This window comes from Ptychodera flava, chromosome 13 (assembly GCF_041260155.1).
Source record: "Ptychodera flava strain L36383 chromosome 13, AS_Pfla_20210202, whole genome shotgun sequence".
In the NCBI taxonomy this organism is placed as follows: Eukaryota; Metazoa; Hemichordata; class Enteropneusta; family Ptychoderidae; genus Ptychodera; species Ptychodera flava.
The window spans coordinates 37834147-37849288 of NC_091940.1; the positions used below are offsets into that span (position 1 = coordinate 37834147).

The window sequence follows — 15142 nt, forward strand, 5'->3', positions numbered from 1 at the left end:
GTCATCAGTGAATATGTCTATCTGGAGATGTAACATGATTTTGTCTGGCCATTTTAAAGAAAAGTTATGCAACCTTTCCGGCCCTTTTTATCCCACTGATTTCAGTTTTCCTAAGGGTCATAGCAATATGTCACTCTTATACCTGCCTGGTTTATCATGCTTGGTATCTCTACCTTCTGTAGCAACATTAAACATAGATTTCATCACAGGTTAAAAAAATCATTCAAGATCTCTCTTTCTGACATACTTTTGCTTGCACTAATACCAAAATGCCTGCCTTCAAAAGCAAGTGTGCAATTTAGATATGACATTTTGCCATTTTAATTCATGCCTCAACCATAAAGCATCTCATACAGCATTTCAGAATGCTGTTCGTAGACTTTGTAGCTAGATTACACTCAGTTTCAAGGAACCATTGATTTTAAAGGATGATGGAATCGTGAATTATGAAAGAAGGGTTTTGTAGCCTTAAGTTAGCGAGTTCTTTTCTATTACAAAATACTTTACTTGTTTTCAGGTAAAAAAAAGAGAGTGTCAACATCCTTAAACAACACCAAAGATATTTTGCACTCCTTACTTTTTTTGGAGTTACTATGTATAATGATGCATTTAGTGTAGAAACAGAGAGAACAAATGCTGATATGTTAACCCTTATGAGCGTCATAGTCAATTTTTGTTGCCTTTATAAAATATTCCCAGTCAATTTTTTTTTTCAGATTGTTGCTAAAATTTTGATAAAAAACTGCAGGCAATGAAATATGATATCCATTTGATCGAAAATTATCAAAAAAATTACAGAAAAATTCAGGAAAATTGGTAAAATGTTGCACTGAAATTCTGATTTGGAAAAGTTACCGCACTCAAAGGGTTAATACACAAAAATTGTAAAGTTTACGGGGCAAGAACAGTGCTTAGACTGAGGTAAATCCATACAAATCTATGTGTCTTAAGAGGGCCATACTACTTCTTGGCATTCTTCAACTTTTTTTTTGGCTGATTTTTTCAAAAGGGTCATATGTCAAGCATTATGTAAATTCCTCTCAAAAGTCAATTTAGACATGTGTAAATACTCCAAGATTTCTGGACAAAATTCATATCACAGGAATTTACCTGGAATTGTCGAAGAATATTTCTTGGATTATATTTGCTTTAATATACAGTAACATCAACTTCCGATGTGATTAAATTAAATCAAAACTCTGTTTTCAGATAATAACTTCAAGCAATCATAGTACTGAAATGTAGGATATAAGTTCCACTGGCTGTGACTTGTGATGCATTCATTGCTATTTTTTTTCTGTTTGTAAAATTCATGTTCTTGCTGTACTCAGAAGATCATGTCAAAATTCCAAACAGCCAACTTCTCGAGGTGACCTACAATGTTATCGTTATAGATGATATAATTTATTGTAGACTAGAATAAATTGATCAAAAATATTACACGCTGTACACAAAGCACTATGTTCAGATGCTATGTATTTAAATAGACTTTTAAAAGAAGAAAATATGCTTGTTCTCTGGAACTGAAATAATGGAATAAAGTAGTCCCGTTAAGTTCCACTAGTTAAGTAGCTACAGATTATTACCAGTCAGTAGTACTGGGGACAAAGATGCGAAGTCAAGTCTATGTTATGTTGGGCTTCTGTGCAGCCAGAGGCAGCTGACATTCAGGACTTCTAGCTGAACAATGATACCATATTTTCTAGTAACTGCTGTGATACTGATGACTAACCTAGAATAAATATTACAACATCCATAGCTGCTTTGAAAAATAGCCTTTAACTTAAGTGTGTCATACAGTATATTATGGCTATATTAAAAAGCCATAAAAAATGGTAAAATCACTGACATTTCATCAAAGAATGTTACTGAAGCCAATTGCACTGAGATTTCAACAAGAAATCTTTTAGTTCCACAAGAGAAATGCTGAATGGGAATTCTTAATTTCTTGTGCCATGGCATCAGATTCTGTCTTTCAATAAATACATATTTGCATGGAGTTGCTTGACATTATTTGGGGCAAAAAGTTCTTTTTGAAGCCTAGAGTAATTTGTTCTTGCCCTGTAAACTTACAATCACACTACTAACAGCTTTCAGGACAGCAACCCACACAGCCCCCTCGAGTACACAAAATGACCCATATGTTATTTAACTTACTTTATGTCTTTCAGGAGCCAGATACAGTGGTTATTTCAGATAGGATAGCAGAATTTAGAAATCCAGTGCTACTGAGCATTCTGAAGAGGTTGAACAACTGTTTAGAAGTAGCTGCAGACTTCGAGATGCATTACTGTAGGACAGCAAAAGAGACTTTTGTGAAAATAGGGTCCTTGATCCGAAGGAAACAGTTCTATCATCACAGTACATCATTGCTGTTTATAGGATGGTTGACATTACAACACCTTCCAGTGTATGTGTACTGTCTTTTATATATCAAAGAGAAAATCTATCTATACATTAACAATGTTTGTTGCTGTTACTGAGGGTCTGGTCCCGATGCAACTACTTTAAAAAAGCCTATTTTGCTTCAACTTTTCATATCTTTGTTGTCAGTTTTGTCTGTTATAAATTCATGTTGCATGTCAAATGTGATGTGATATTTGTTGGCTTTACTCCTCTGATATTCACAAACATTGACATGATCAATTATTTTCATAACCTATCATACTCTCTTTCAAATCTGGCATTTTCATGATATCATGCCAGGGAACTGACATGTAAATTTTCTCTTTGATAATGAAAAATTTTGTCGTATCTTTTATTTTTATGAAATCAAGATATTAAGGTACTTAGGTGACCTACAAAGGGCATTTTTCCATCAGAGTGAGTATTTTGTTTTATTAAAGGTGAAGATAGTTAGAGACTGTCTATTTGTAGCATGTTATTTTAGCTAAAAAAGTAAAACTAAATATGAAAATAATGTCAAAAAAAAGGACTCAAAATATGTTGATTTTAGTTTGTCTAAAAGTTTAGGTGCATATCAGTAGCAGTTCAGTCCAGTGACTTTGCTAGATATCTTCTGAAGTATTTCAGTCCTTTACAAATTTTCTTTCGTCATTAAGGTTCAGAGGCAAGATATCATTGTGAATGAATGTATCAACAACTCAAAGTGATCTTTTTTTTGCATTTTTTTGAGAAGAACGCAATTCATGGGTCATTGAATCACTGAAAGTTTTTCAAAGAATGTTGAGAGGTAAACTTAACTGCTGTGATTTTCATGTGGACAGATTAAACTTTTGAGGAGTTGAATGTGAAGAATTGTTGATTCTATAAATTCTAGAAATATGTATGAGTGTTGATTACATTGAGATGTTAATTATTGCTGCGCTACCATGAGTACTTTTGTTAAGCCTTGTAAAGTTCATTTCTTGTGGGTCTTTGATCTCGCTGTAAAAGGAACTCATTTCATTTGATAAAAAAGAGAAATGACCAGATGTGGTCACTGCTTTATGACAAAGTGCTGTGAAGGGAACATTTCCCGCATAACACTCTAACAATGTTTTCTTTTCATGCAAGAAATCTTGACAAAGTGTTTCAAGATTTTTTGTAAATTTGTAGCTGTTTGATATGAATGAACATCTGTACTGATATATTTCATACTTCTTTCACCATGTAAAGTTTCAACAAGATTACTCCAGTTTATATAATGATTTCATATGTGGAACTCATACTTCCTCAGTGTTCTCAGTTCCTCTAGGTAATAGTAAAAGGCCAGTATATAGGTAAAGGGCCTCTGTCTTCAGTTTGTCTGTACAGAGATATCACTTTATCAGACCCTCTAGCTATGTAGATTTTCTTTCAGAGATACAAGATATTCAGAAAGTTTAACTTACAGGAAGCATTGCTGTTTGTGTTTAAGCTGTTTGTCAGTTGTGTTACGTTCAGATGATGAGGACATTTTTGTGTATACACAAGGAAGACATCAGTAGACATGTTTTGAGTCATAAGGCTAGCTTGTTTATCTTATTTAGTAAAGACACAAATAAAAGATGAGTTATCTTGTTTCTTCATCATCATGGCCAGTACCTCGTCTTTATTTTCTAGAAAATATTGTTCCTCAGTTATATCATCGTTAATGCCCAAAACATTTTGGCAACATTCTTTGGGAAGGTTGTTGGTTTGCAATACGTTCTCCCTGAAGTAAGTCTTCTGTGGGTGAGTTGTAAGTTGCTTGAATGTACATAAGGAGATTTACATGACTATAAAACAAAGTTCTGGGTAAAGATGGAATTTCATGTATGCACAAAAAAGATATGCAGAAAATAAGTGAGCAAGTACGATAATTGGCACCAGTTACAGTACTTGTTTGATCAAAATTGACAAGCATGATATCAGAATTAGTTTAGTACATTGGAACTCACACGTTGTGAACTGTCAAACACAAGCACACACATCTGTAGATGTTGTGAAAACACTGACTGTTTGAGTCTGGTTTTATTCATGACAACTGGTGTATTGACATGAGCACAGTGTACAGATACAAAAAATAGACTTCCATATTGAATAATTTATTGGTAAATTTACATATACAATAACATAGTCACCTTGTAGCAGATTATGATGATGTCTCTGAAAGGGTCATCTATACCTACGCTAAGCCACTATTATATTAAAGCTATCTTTTCTGTTGAGTCCATTGATAGATTTCAATACATATGTAATTAGTGTACTTGGATTAATTTAACATAAATAATACCATAAATTCACAGACATTAATAAATATTTTTAGCTGAGCACCAGACTTCATTACTTGACTGTGTTACAGTAATTGTGAACACTTGTCTGGAAGCTTGACTGTTCTTCATTGGAATCAATGAAAGACTATAGAATATACCATACCTATGAGCATTTAAATCCTTTTATTGGGGATAAAAACGTTCATATCCACGTATTCATTTGCTTTTTGAGTTTACAAAATCTACTCCATTTTAAAAAGATTTTCATAAGGATGGAAAATTGTACATGAAATGCTTTCTGAAACTAGAAATGCTCTTTGAAATTAAAAAGCAAAAAGTAACAAAAATCAATTTTGACAGGTGTTTTAATTACTGCTGTGTATACTATCCTTGGGATTCAAAATAATCAGTTTTACAAGAGCTACAGAAAAGATTCACCATGTAGAAGTATTTTCAAAGCACCAATCATTTTGGAAAACTTTCTATCTTTAAAAAGTTTTTATAATCTAACATAAATCATACTCTAAAGAAAATATTTTGGTGACAAATAAAGAGGGAAAAATGGTTATTGGTACACAATATATCAAAGAAACAATGGGAAAAATGGTTATTGGTACACAGTATATCCAAGAAACAATGCACAAATGAAATACTTAATCAGGGATACAAATAATACTGATCTAGCTGACGTAACAAATGTGGAGGGAATAGGTGCTTGAGAAAATAGAAATAATAAAAGCATCATATGCTGGTATGAGAATAACTGTATCCACATGGAAGTATCTGACGTAACAAATGTGGAGGGAATGGGTGCTTGAGAAAATAGAAATACTGAAAGGATCAGATGCTGGTATGAGAATAACTGTATCTGCATGGACGTCACTATCAAACACCAATAAGAGAAGTCAATATTGCCTAGTTTCTGAGAAAAGATCAGACCACAAGACAAGAAGTGAAATACCTCTTTTGTGAGATATTTTCCACAGCTGCACCATTTATCAGAAAGTAAACCTTAAGGAACTATTTATCCTCATTATTAACACAAAGCTAGATCTCATGTAGAAAAAATGTTTAAAAAATACCAATATAACAAAGTTACAAAAAGCAAGGCAACAAAATGGCTCACTATTTACTTTAAAGTGAGTTGGTCACAGAAACTAACAAAAGTTGAGTTTAGCATCATACCCTGCGTTGGTAAAATTACTGCATTTAGATATGTACCTTTTATCACTGGTACATGCTGCAGATTCACATTACGGTTAGCTCTAGCATAAACAGATGGGGTTGTACTTCTTTCTTGCACATAAATCAAATTCATGGATGTAGAGGTAGTACCGTACATAGTTTCAAAAAACACTGGCATGGGGGTACTGATATGCTGAATCTTGTTAGATAATTATCGTTATAAATACAATTTACAGGGGAAATTTGTTTGTGGTTGCACACAATTCAATACCACTCAGATACTTTTTACATGTTATCAAGGCACTTGTTTTGATCAAAAACAACTTACATAAAATTGATTTTTTTGGAAATAATATCACTAAAATCACTGATTTCAAATGCAATTTGCTTGGACGCCTTTGTAGTATTTACAATGCTAGTTTTCAAATGTTTTATATATACATATGTCACAGTAACTTTACATCACAGGTTTTTCACAAGGATGTTAAACTATACAGACTTTAATTTACCTTTCATCATCCTTATCATACAATTTTATCCAAATCCTCTTTTCAATAGCCGTTTTCAATACAAATATACACTCATGTACACTTCATAATAACATACCTATCTGCTGTACAATAAAAGCCTTTACCCCTTTTAATAAATACTGCAATCAAGATTTAGGACTCTGTGAGAAACTGCATTATATGTTAGATTAGATTTGCAAATAAATTAAAATCATGCACTGTGAAAAAAAGGGACATTTTTAACTTACAAGACTTTTTTAAATATTTCCAAAGTCAGTGCTGTTGTGGACAAACTAGTTGAAAATTGTGAACATAAGAGTTATTATATTGTAATTACAGCAAATACTAACTGCAACATGCTATATGCAAACAGAATCCTATAAGCATTGGACCATCAAGAGTGTTCTTAAACAATCATACTATTGAAGAAAAATTAGAATAAGGTGATGTAATAGTGCATAGACACATTGGTAGTACACATAACCAACAGTCTGGTGGATGGATTACGATATTTAAAATCAGATTCTGTTTCTATGATCGGTAGTAGCTGTCATCTTCATCCTCATCAGTTTCCTCATCATCATCATCGTCATCATGGTTGGTCATATTGTGATTATCATGGTGACTACCATTGCGTCTGTCTGTGGATGGAGTGTGCCTGTTGCCTGTGCTGCGAGATGTTGAATTCAGGGACCCTTTGGAGCCAGCTCTGACCAGATCTAGTCGGGAAGTGCCAGGTGTACTGGGAGGTCGAAGAGAATTGCGGAATTCCTAACAGGTAGATAAATAAAAGAAGTTAGGTGTAATTTTCTGATGAAATGTATTATATTAGTTCAGTTTTGATTATACGATGATCTTTACTGGTGTGACCACTTTCAAACGAAACAAATCTCTTTAACCCTGATTGGTTGCAGTTAAAGACTTTGTAGACTGAAGGTGCCTGCCCATTGTGCAGGTGTTGAGTTTCATGTTGTATTTCAAGTTAGTTCCTAAAAGTTATCATTTAAATGGTAAAATTTAATCTCTACTTTTGAAATACCGCATAAACCTGTAAATTATTGAAATTATTGAGTACCGGTAATTTTGAACTTGAATCATGATATATTGCCTGGTAACTTTTAAGGCAAAAACACGATTATGAATACAAAAATATGACTGTACCTCCAAGTCGTCATCCTCACTGATAGACATCAGTGTTTGAAATGCTTGTGTATAGACTTCCAATGCCTTGGCATGGAATACCATCTCTATCTGTACAAAGTCTCTCAGTATGGTCTGCTTATGAAAAAGATCAAGCAATAATTTGATATCATTAGCTTGTGTATTGCAAAGCAAGGCTTCTGTGTCCTAGACTACCGTTATGCGAGGGTCACTTCCATGGGGTTTTCAAGGCATCAAGTTTTTCACATCTCACTCACATATTACCGGTATATTGATTTGTCTTATTTTCGACTTTCGTATAGCATGGGTCTACCACAACTTTGTGGATGTAGATACTTGCAATTTATTAACACTGGACAATTCTGATCAAAACACAATCCAGGGTATATGTAGTAATTGTAGACCATAGTACACATTTTTGCTTTTTGTCATTTGTTTTTCTTTCTTTCTCTTACTATCCAGCTTTTATTCCTATTGTTTACATATATGTTTTTCTTTTGTAAATATTTCATTCCATTTGGGGGACTGGCTTTGTAAAGGTGATTTGCACCTGTTTCAGTCACCCTATCCAATGTAGACATTTCTCCTGTGTTTATCTTGGATGAATAAATAAATAAATAAATAAATAAATAAAATAATAAATATCATTGATTCTACGATTGAGTCTGAAGTACCTTTATATCTTGCATCTTTTTCTTTTCAAAACGATCCATCTCATCTTCCAGTGCCTTGGTAGATCTTGTAGCATCAACACTGGCCTTCTGCAATTCTGACTCAGCCTGTGAAAAGATTGTATACACCCTATCACACAATGAACAGCTCTACGACACTGTAGATTTATTTTAAAGTGGTTAACCATTGCCAAATATTACTAATTTTGAGCAGTAACAAGAACCATACTTATAGCATCTAGTACTTTTCAGTCAATTTTTTCAAACACACCAGACACATTTTTCTTGATGTGGATCCAGGATGCATGGACAGGTAGTGAGATATTCCCATAAGCTATAATGCTTCAATCGCTATGTCTTGTTCTGATAGATGTTGGAATGCACAAAACTCCTTCATGCTGTGTGTTCTTACACACACTAGCCAAAACTGTTCTCAGCCTAGTTATCATGTCAGTACTTCCCAGACATCTCACGACACATCCAGCTGTGCTTGTTATATTTCTCTATAGATCACAACGGCTTTGTACCTATTTCCACAGTAACTATTATTATCACACAAGCCACAAACTGTCACAAATTGTGACAAAGCACTGCACATATTTTTTCTCATAACTTGGTAGATGATGCATATCTGTACAATCATAATGCAAGATTGCCTACTTTTCTGTGCTTTCAGTACACGCTCATGTTCACTGAGGTTAAATCAAAGTTAAATCACTAAAACTATGTGAACAATGGTACTCCCTAAACAACCCAAATAGTCAGAGACCAAAGTTTATCCTCTGAACCAGTAACAGTGGCTATATAACCAGCATAGGAATGGCTGTTCAGTCTTTGAAAGGTAGAATCCATCAAACATTACCTGTGACTGTGAACATTGTCAAGGAAAACAATAATATCATCACACAAAAGAGGTTATACATAATTTGCTTTGTTTACAAGGTATCAGCAAACATAATGATGATTCATTCAAGTTAAATAGTTGTTTTTGAGAAATATTTTCCGGCTTACGCCTTCAACACAGTTACTGGCATTGAAAACCCCTTTCAAAATGGCTTCCACACAACTATCAAACTGTGTTGGTACACTTGATTTCAGCTGATGGATACTGTTTGCGTTCTGATATAGCTCTTTATTTATTAATTTTCTATTTGGTAAACATAGCATTATTTGATTATTTGGATAAGTAGCTTGGGTAGTGGCTGCTCAGTTCACAATTACTTGTTTGGAAGATTGTCGAAATCAATCTGAGAGATAGATGCACAACAAATGATGTACACGTAAAGGATACAATTTGATGTCTGTCACTGGGATTTTTCAGTCTAACTTGTTCCAACCTCTTCTGCTGTTTTTGCTCTTTACCATATGCCGCGAAGGATGCTTTCAGATCACTCTGAAACCACAGAAAAAATATGATGGATCACAACATATTATTTTCCATAATACTTTTTATTGAGCTATATTATCGTTATTCTATACACTTGTACCATTAAAATTCATGAAACTACAAGTTTGATTTGACATGACACTGTATCGGATCAAAGCAGATATTGTGAACATTTCATAACATACCTTAGCATGTTTACATTCTGTACCATACAATGTCAATGGTGTGACAACTTTTCTCTCAAGTCGGTCGACCTGGAAAATACGAAATTCATGGTGAGCAGTGTGGATAACAATACCATATTGCATAAAAATATTAAACTATGATTGGCTACGATTATGAATCTATGAAGCATGCATTACAGAAACTGTCAACAATTCTATTACAAAACAGAATGATTTGAAATGGAGAACTGCGCTATGAAAGAGTCTTAGGGTCGTCTTCTGCATGGCCAACTATACTATAATTTGTGTATACCAGTCATATAAAAACATATGGCATCCTAAAACAAATACTGCATGACAATAACTGTGTTTGAATGTACTCTGAGTTTATAGTCTGAGTGCGATATACCATAATCAGATGGTTGAAAAGGTATGGATATTGCTGTGTTCTCTGAAGCTTGGAAAAACAGATGGGTGGCCAATTTACATAATAATCATCTTAATTTGTAAATTGTGTTGTGCAAATGAATTCTTTTGTGCAGTTGTTAACATATGAATAGTTATGCATAAAACACAGGGTTGGCCCTCCCCTAAAATCCCCTAATAGAGAACATGCTATTACATATTTACTACTCATGGATAAATAAAATATAAAAGTTATAAAATATAAAAGTTATAAATAAAGAGGCGTCCTCAATTCTTGGTTTTTTGCATTACTGGTTGACTTTAGTCCTTTGCTCTTCTTTGAAAGCTGTGCATAGATAGTCAAGTTGCTCAAAGATAAAGCTATAAAACCCATCCTTCTTAAAAGCTTTAACTTAGGATAACTTTCATTATTTTGGTTGTATAGCATAAATACCTTTTCCTATTCTTTCCCAAAAGTATGTTGAAATACAAATTATTAACCTTGTATACACCATGCATTGTGTACAATTTGATGTGGTTTGACATTAAATTCTAGTCTTAGCTTGGAACACATGGTATTTTAACATCATCTTTGGAGCAGAACAAGAAACTACTTCGCAAAATTACACACAAAAAAGAAAAACTGTAAAATACGCCAAAAGTTGCAGTTTACAGAATTTAAGTCAAACAAAGTACATATATTGGTCATGTGATATTTGCAAGCATACTGCAGTACTGTTTGCTCTGCTGAGAAAATACATTCTTACTTGCACACTGCATTTTGTTTTGATGTGGATGTTTTGAAATTTTAGAGTAAACTATCTTGCTGGTATCCTTAGAAATTCCTTGACCTTGATTCTATTTTTGTACATTGTTCTGCATTAACAGTAGCAATTTATAATTTATTTTACAGTTAGCCTTCTTTGCAAATGGAAACCAGCTACCATATCTGAAACCAATCACCAAAGATCTTACCTCTGCATTTCTATAATCTTGAACTGATGACAAACATTCCGCAAATCCTGTCAACCCAGTTTTCATAGATGGAGTTTCTGAATCTGCATAAAGTAATACTGCTTTTGCCACTGCATCCCCCTTGTCTCGAAGTCTGCCTGTCTTCCGTGTGTAGGAAGCAAATTCTTGGCATATTTCTGCATAGTGTTTCTCTATATTATCTATTCTGGACTGTACAAATTTGGATTGGTTTTCCCTGTTTTTTGAAAAAGAGAGCATGTGTGCATTGACTTAGCATAGGCACATAAAGGGTAGCAAGACTCGTTTCGCAGGTGTTTGTGATAAAAAATGGTGATCAACCAGGGACTTATGTGGCAACTGTGAGTACCAATATTGCGCTATGGTTTATGATGATAGCTTTGTGCTGTCCTGATTTGCATTAATCCTTTTCTAGCCAGGTAGACTGGTGACATTCCATCATGCCTATCTCAGTTACATTGTCATATCCAGTTGCCCGGTATTTATCATAAAGAGAGTGCTGTACACGGTTGATTCTCAGATGGCTGTGTGCACAGCAGTCGATCCAAATGTCACGCAACCGCTAAGCCAAGTCAAAAGGCCAAAACACCATATGTGGCTGTTTAATGACCAGCTTGAATTATCTTTGCCAATGTTTCCGAAAAGTAACATTCATAACAGCTGACCTTCATTGTTTATAATGTTGATATTCCAAAAGCAGACACTCATATTTCGACTTACTGAACACTATTGCATAGATGACATTATCAACTCAAACTGAAAGACAGCACCAAACTTTGAGCACCAAAGTCAATTTTTGTCACCTATATCAAAATATACACCAGTCAACTTTTCTCTGAATTTTGCTAAAATTTTGATATTTTGCATAAACACTCAAGTGCTTATGATAGCATATGGTTGCCAAATTACTTTGAAAAGGAATTTTGTGCCACTGTGGAACAACATATATACAGACACATGATGATTAACTGGAGGAAAATATTTCATGAGTGACATATAGTCACAGCCATTGCATCTGTCATAGCCTAGATGAAGTATATCACTGACCTACATGTATGTAAAAAATATATGAAAAATTAAATTTTAATATTTACTTGTGTCATATTTCAAAATCATGGCTGCAAATATACAATTTTTATATTCTTTGGAGAAAATATTAACTAAGGGAGTTATCCTGAAAATTTGAACTAAATATCTTGATTCTAACACTTGAAACTTGACATTAACTCTGAGAAAAGAATTGGTGCAAAAATAGCTTTCCTACCACCTTAACCCTTTGAGCACCAAAGTCAATTTTTGTCACCTATATCAAAATATACACCAGTCAACTTTTCTCTGAATTTTGCTAAAATTTTGATATTTTGCATAAACACTCAAGTGCTTATGATAGCATATGGTTGCCAAATTACTTTGAAAAGGAATTTTGTGCCACTGTGGAACAACATATATACAGACACATGATGATTAACTGGAGGAAAATATTTCATGAGTGACATATACTAGTCACAGCCATTGCATCTGTCATAGCCTAGATGAAGTATATCACTGACCTACATGTATCAATTAAACAACCACATTCGTGACTTGTCGAAGTAAAAAGCATAATTCGCATGATTGTTAAAGGCATGTGCAGTGTCCTGCATCTACTTGCAGGGTGAACAGTAAATACTTGAATCATAGCAAACAGCAAGACAGAGAAACCGATCCACTTTGTACCATCAAGAAATACAAGATACACAATTTTGATACCAACGATAAAAAAGTGACATGATTAGTACACACAAACAAAGAGAAATTAATTGTGGAACAACAAATAAAATCACAGATGGAACATTGATGCAACAAAATTACACACGCAAAATTAATTTCAAAACGCCCATTCATCAGATCATCTGCAGCATAACTATTTCACCCAAAACAGAATTCACAGAAAACTTGGTATCTCCGTACTTTCGGAGATTTCTTTTGTTTTAGTTCTTGCCAGCAATCTTACAAAGAAGCCCTTTTTGAATTCCCCAAGCTTTCAATGGTGAACCGTTGTTTATATACGAAGTGAACAATTCACGACAATGAAGCTATTGTCATAGTATATTGAGGCTGGTGTTTGGGTATGGGCGCCTGTCAGCTGCTACTGCACTGGTCGGGTCATTTCGGTTTACCGTTACCTTTCTCTTGGTTGTACATATTGGGGGGAAGATGACGTATATCCTCTTGAAGTTGCTGATGTTCTAGACGCATTACTTCGAACGCTAGCTCTTTGGCCCTGTCGAGTTCCCAGATACGTCGCAGACATGGTGTTGGAGACCAACAAGCGTATCACAGCATAGTAACACTCACAAATATTTCACAAGATGGCCGCCGTCGCATACGTTTACCGGTTTGTCAATAACAGCTGATAAGTTATGGGACTGTGGTAGCTACCACAGTAGGAATCGCTCCAAGCTGCTATCCGGTGTTGAATACTGATCTAGTAAAGTAAAATCAGGAATGCCTTTGATTCTGTTAATGATTTTCAAGAGAAAATGTTAAAGTTTAACCTACCGTGCCCGGACCTCTGCTCCGCGACTGGTCATCTTCAATTTCAAATTCTAAGCAGCTGCTAAACAGTGAGCAACTCAGCGTTTACATTAAATCGATCAAAATTGAATAAATCACCCTTTAAATATATTAATTTTGAGGAAAACACTCCTCTTTCTAATATTTCCCCTCACTTAATAGGAAAATCTGCGATCAGTGATCCACAGCTACGTATGCCATTTCTTCTCGAATTATCTCGTTCGCAAATCTCGCTGCTATTATGCCACTACTACCGAGTGGCGGCGTTTGATCCCTTCCACAAAAGAACGATGATTAGGCTGCGTTCACAAAAAAACAGTTGGGGGGGATTCGAAAATTTTGGGGGTAATGGAGGGGGGGACTTGAAAATTTTGCTCTACCTGTAGGGTAGACTTGAAAATTTTTGGGTCCCTTTTGAGTTTTACATTTTCCAATTCCAAGTTTTTGTAGGTAATTCAATGAAAAATGAATACCATTTTTTATGTCATCAAAATGTTGTAATGTTAGTAATAATTTAACAAAATCTAGAACCATTTTGTCACATTTCATGACTTTTATCTCGAAAAAATCTAAACGTGTGATTTGTCGTAAAAAACAAACGAGCCTCGTAACAGGGCAGAAGCTGCAACTGTCAATGATTTCTGCAATATTTCTATGCAATATAACAACTACAGTTTCTTGCTATCTCCCTACAGCATGCTCAAACACACAATATTTAGTTTGTCGAAAAAGCCTGTATATATAAATATAGATATGTATTTGGTGATAATTTAATTGGAGTCCAGACTGACAGTCAGTTGTCAGTGATACAAATGCATGGTACACATACATAGGCTGTGATAGCAAGCTGAATACTGGACAATTCAACATGCTGTAGGGAGTAGAACAAGAAAGCAGTTGTAAAACTGAACAAAAATATTGCCAAAATTATCAAAGTTAATACAGCTACTGCCTACGGATAGTGTCACTATCAGATACTACCCTGCTACTGCAGTGTCACTGTCACTGCATACCTGAACAGTGACAGAGACAGCTCTGACTCTGATGTACATGGTAGTTGAAGAAGAGTTTTGCTCAAATGACACTCATGACAGTGAAACTCACTTGTACACAAGATTAGGCCAGAGAGCAACACATGGAAGAAAACATAGAAATGTTTGAATTCTTAAAGATGGGGTCACCATGCTTGATTTTCTAAATTTTCACACTCTTATTATAAAATTATACAGAAGTAAAACTTTGAATAGTAAAGACTAAAAGAAAAAATATGTGACCAAATGGAATTATTTATTTTTTAACCAAATTTGCAATTATCACGCCCAAGATTTCAGAGATTAAAACATTTATTTGATGGAATATTTTAACCTTCCGGTATTGTCAATTTTGAGTAGCATCTAATTCATATAGGTCTTGTAGTTTTGAAACAATTTTTTGG

General features: G+C 34.4%; 2 protein-coding genes across 8 annotated transcripts in view; one reads left to right on the forward strand and one right to left on the reverse strand.

Annotated features, from left to right (window-relative positions):
* Positions 1-4013, forward strand: part of LOC139148378 (RNA-binding protein 12-like) — a 29666-nt gene extending 25653 nt beyond the window's left edge. For all 5 annotated transcript variants that reach the window (XM_070719809.1, XM_070719812.1, XM_070719808.1 and 2 more), the window contains exon 3: positions 2172-4013. Coding sequence is in view for 2 of the 5 variants with exons in the window: in XM_070719812.1 (XP_070575913.1) it covers positions 2172-2200 (29 nt within the window). In the remaining 3 variants the exon portion in view is untranslated. The remainder of the gene's footprint in view (positions 1-2171) is intronic.
* Positions 4014-4401: 388 nt separating this feature from the next.
* On the reverse strand, positions 4402-13905 carry LOC139148380 (CBY1-interacting BAR domain-containing protein 1-like). Of its 3 annotated transcripts, none has more exons than XM_070719816.1 (7): positions 13693-13905; positions 11134-11368; positions 9775-9843; positions 9494-9595; positions 8206-8316; positions 7532-7648; positions 4402-7141 (listed from the first exon to the last, which is right to left on the reverse strand). In XM_070719816.1, exons 1-7 carry the CDS (start codon positions 13722-13724, stop codon positions 6902-6904), a joined length of 906 nt encoding a protein of 301 aa, XP_070575917.1. In that variant the 5' UTR covers positions 13725-13905; the 3' UTR covers positions 4402-6901. The 3 variants fall into 3 exon arrangements, with proteins under 3 accessions (XP_070575917.1, XP_070575916.1, XP_070575914.1); XM_070719815.1 differs by lacking the exon at positions 13693-13905 and adding an exon at positions 13317-13621 and having other exon boundaries at positions 7532-7645; XM_070719813.1 differs by lacking the exon at positions 13693-13905 and adding an exon at positions 13317-13621.
* Between the last annotated feature and the right edge of the window lie 1237 nt (positions 13906-15142).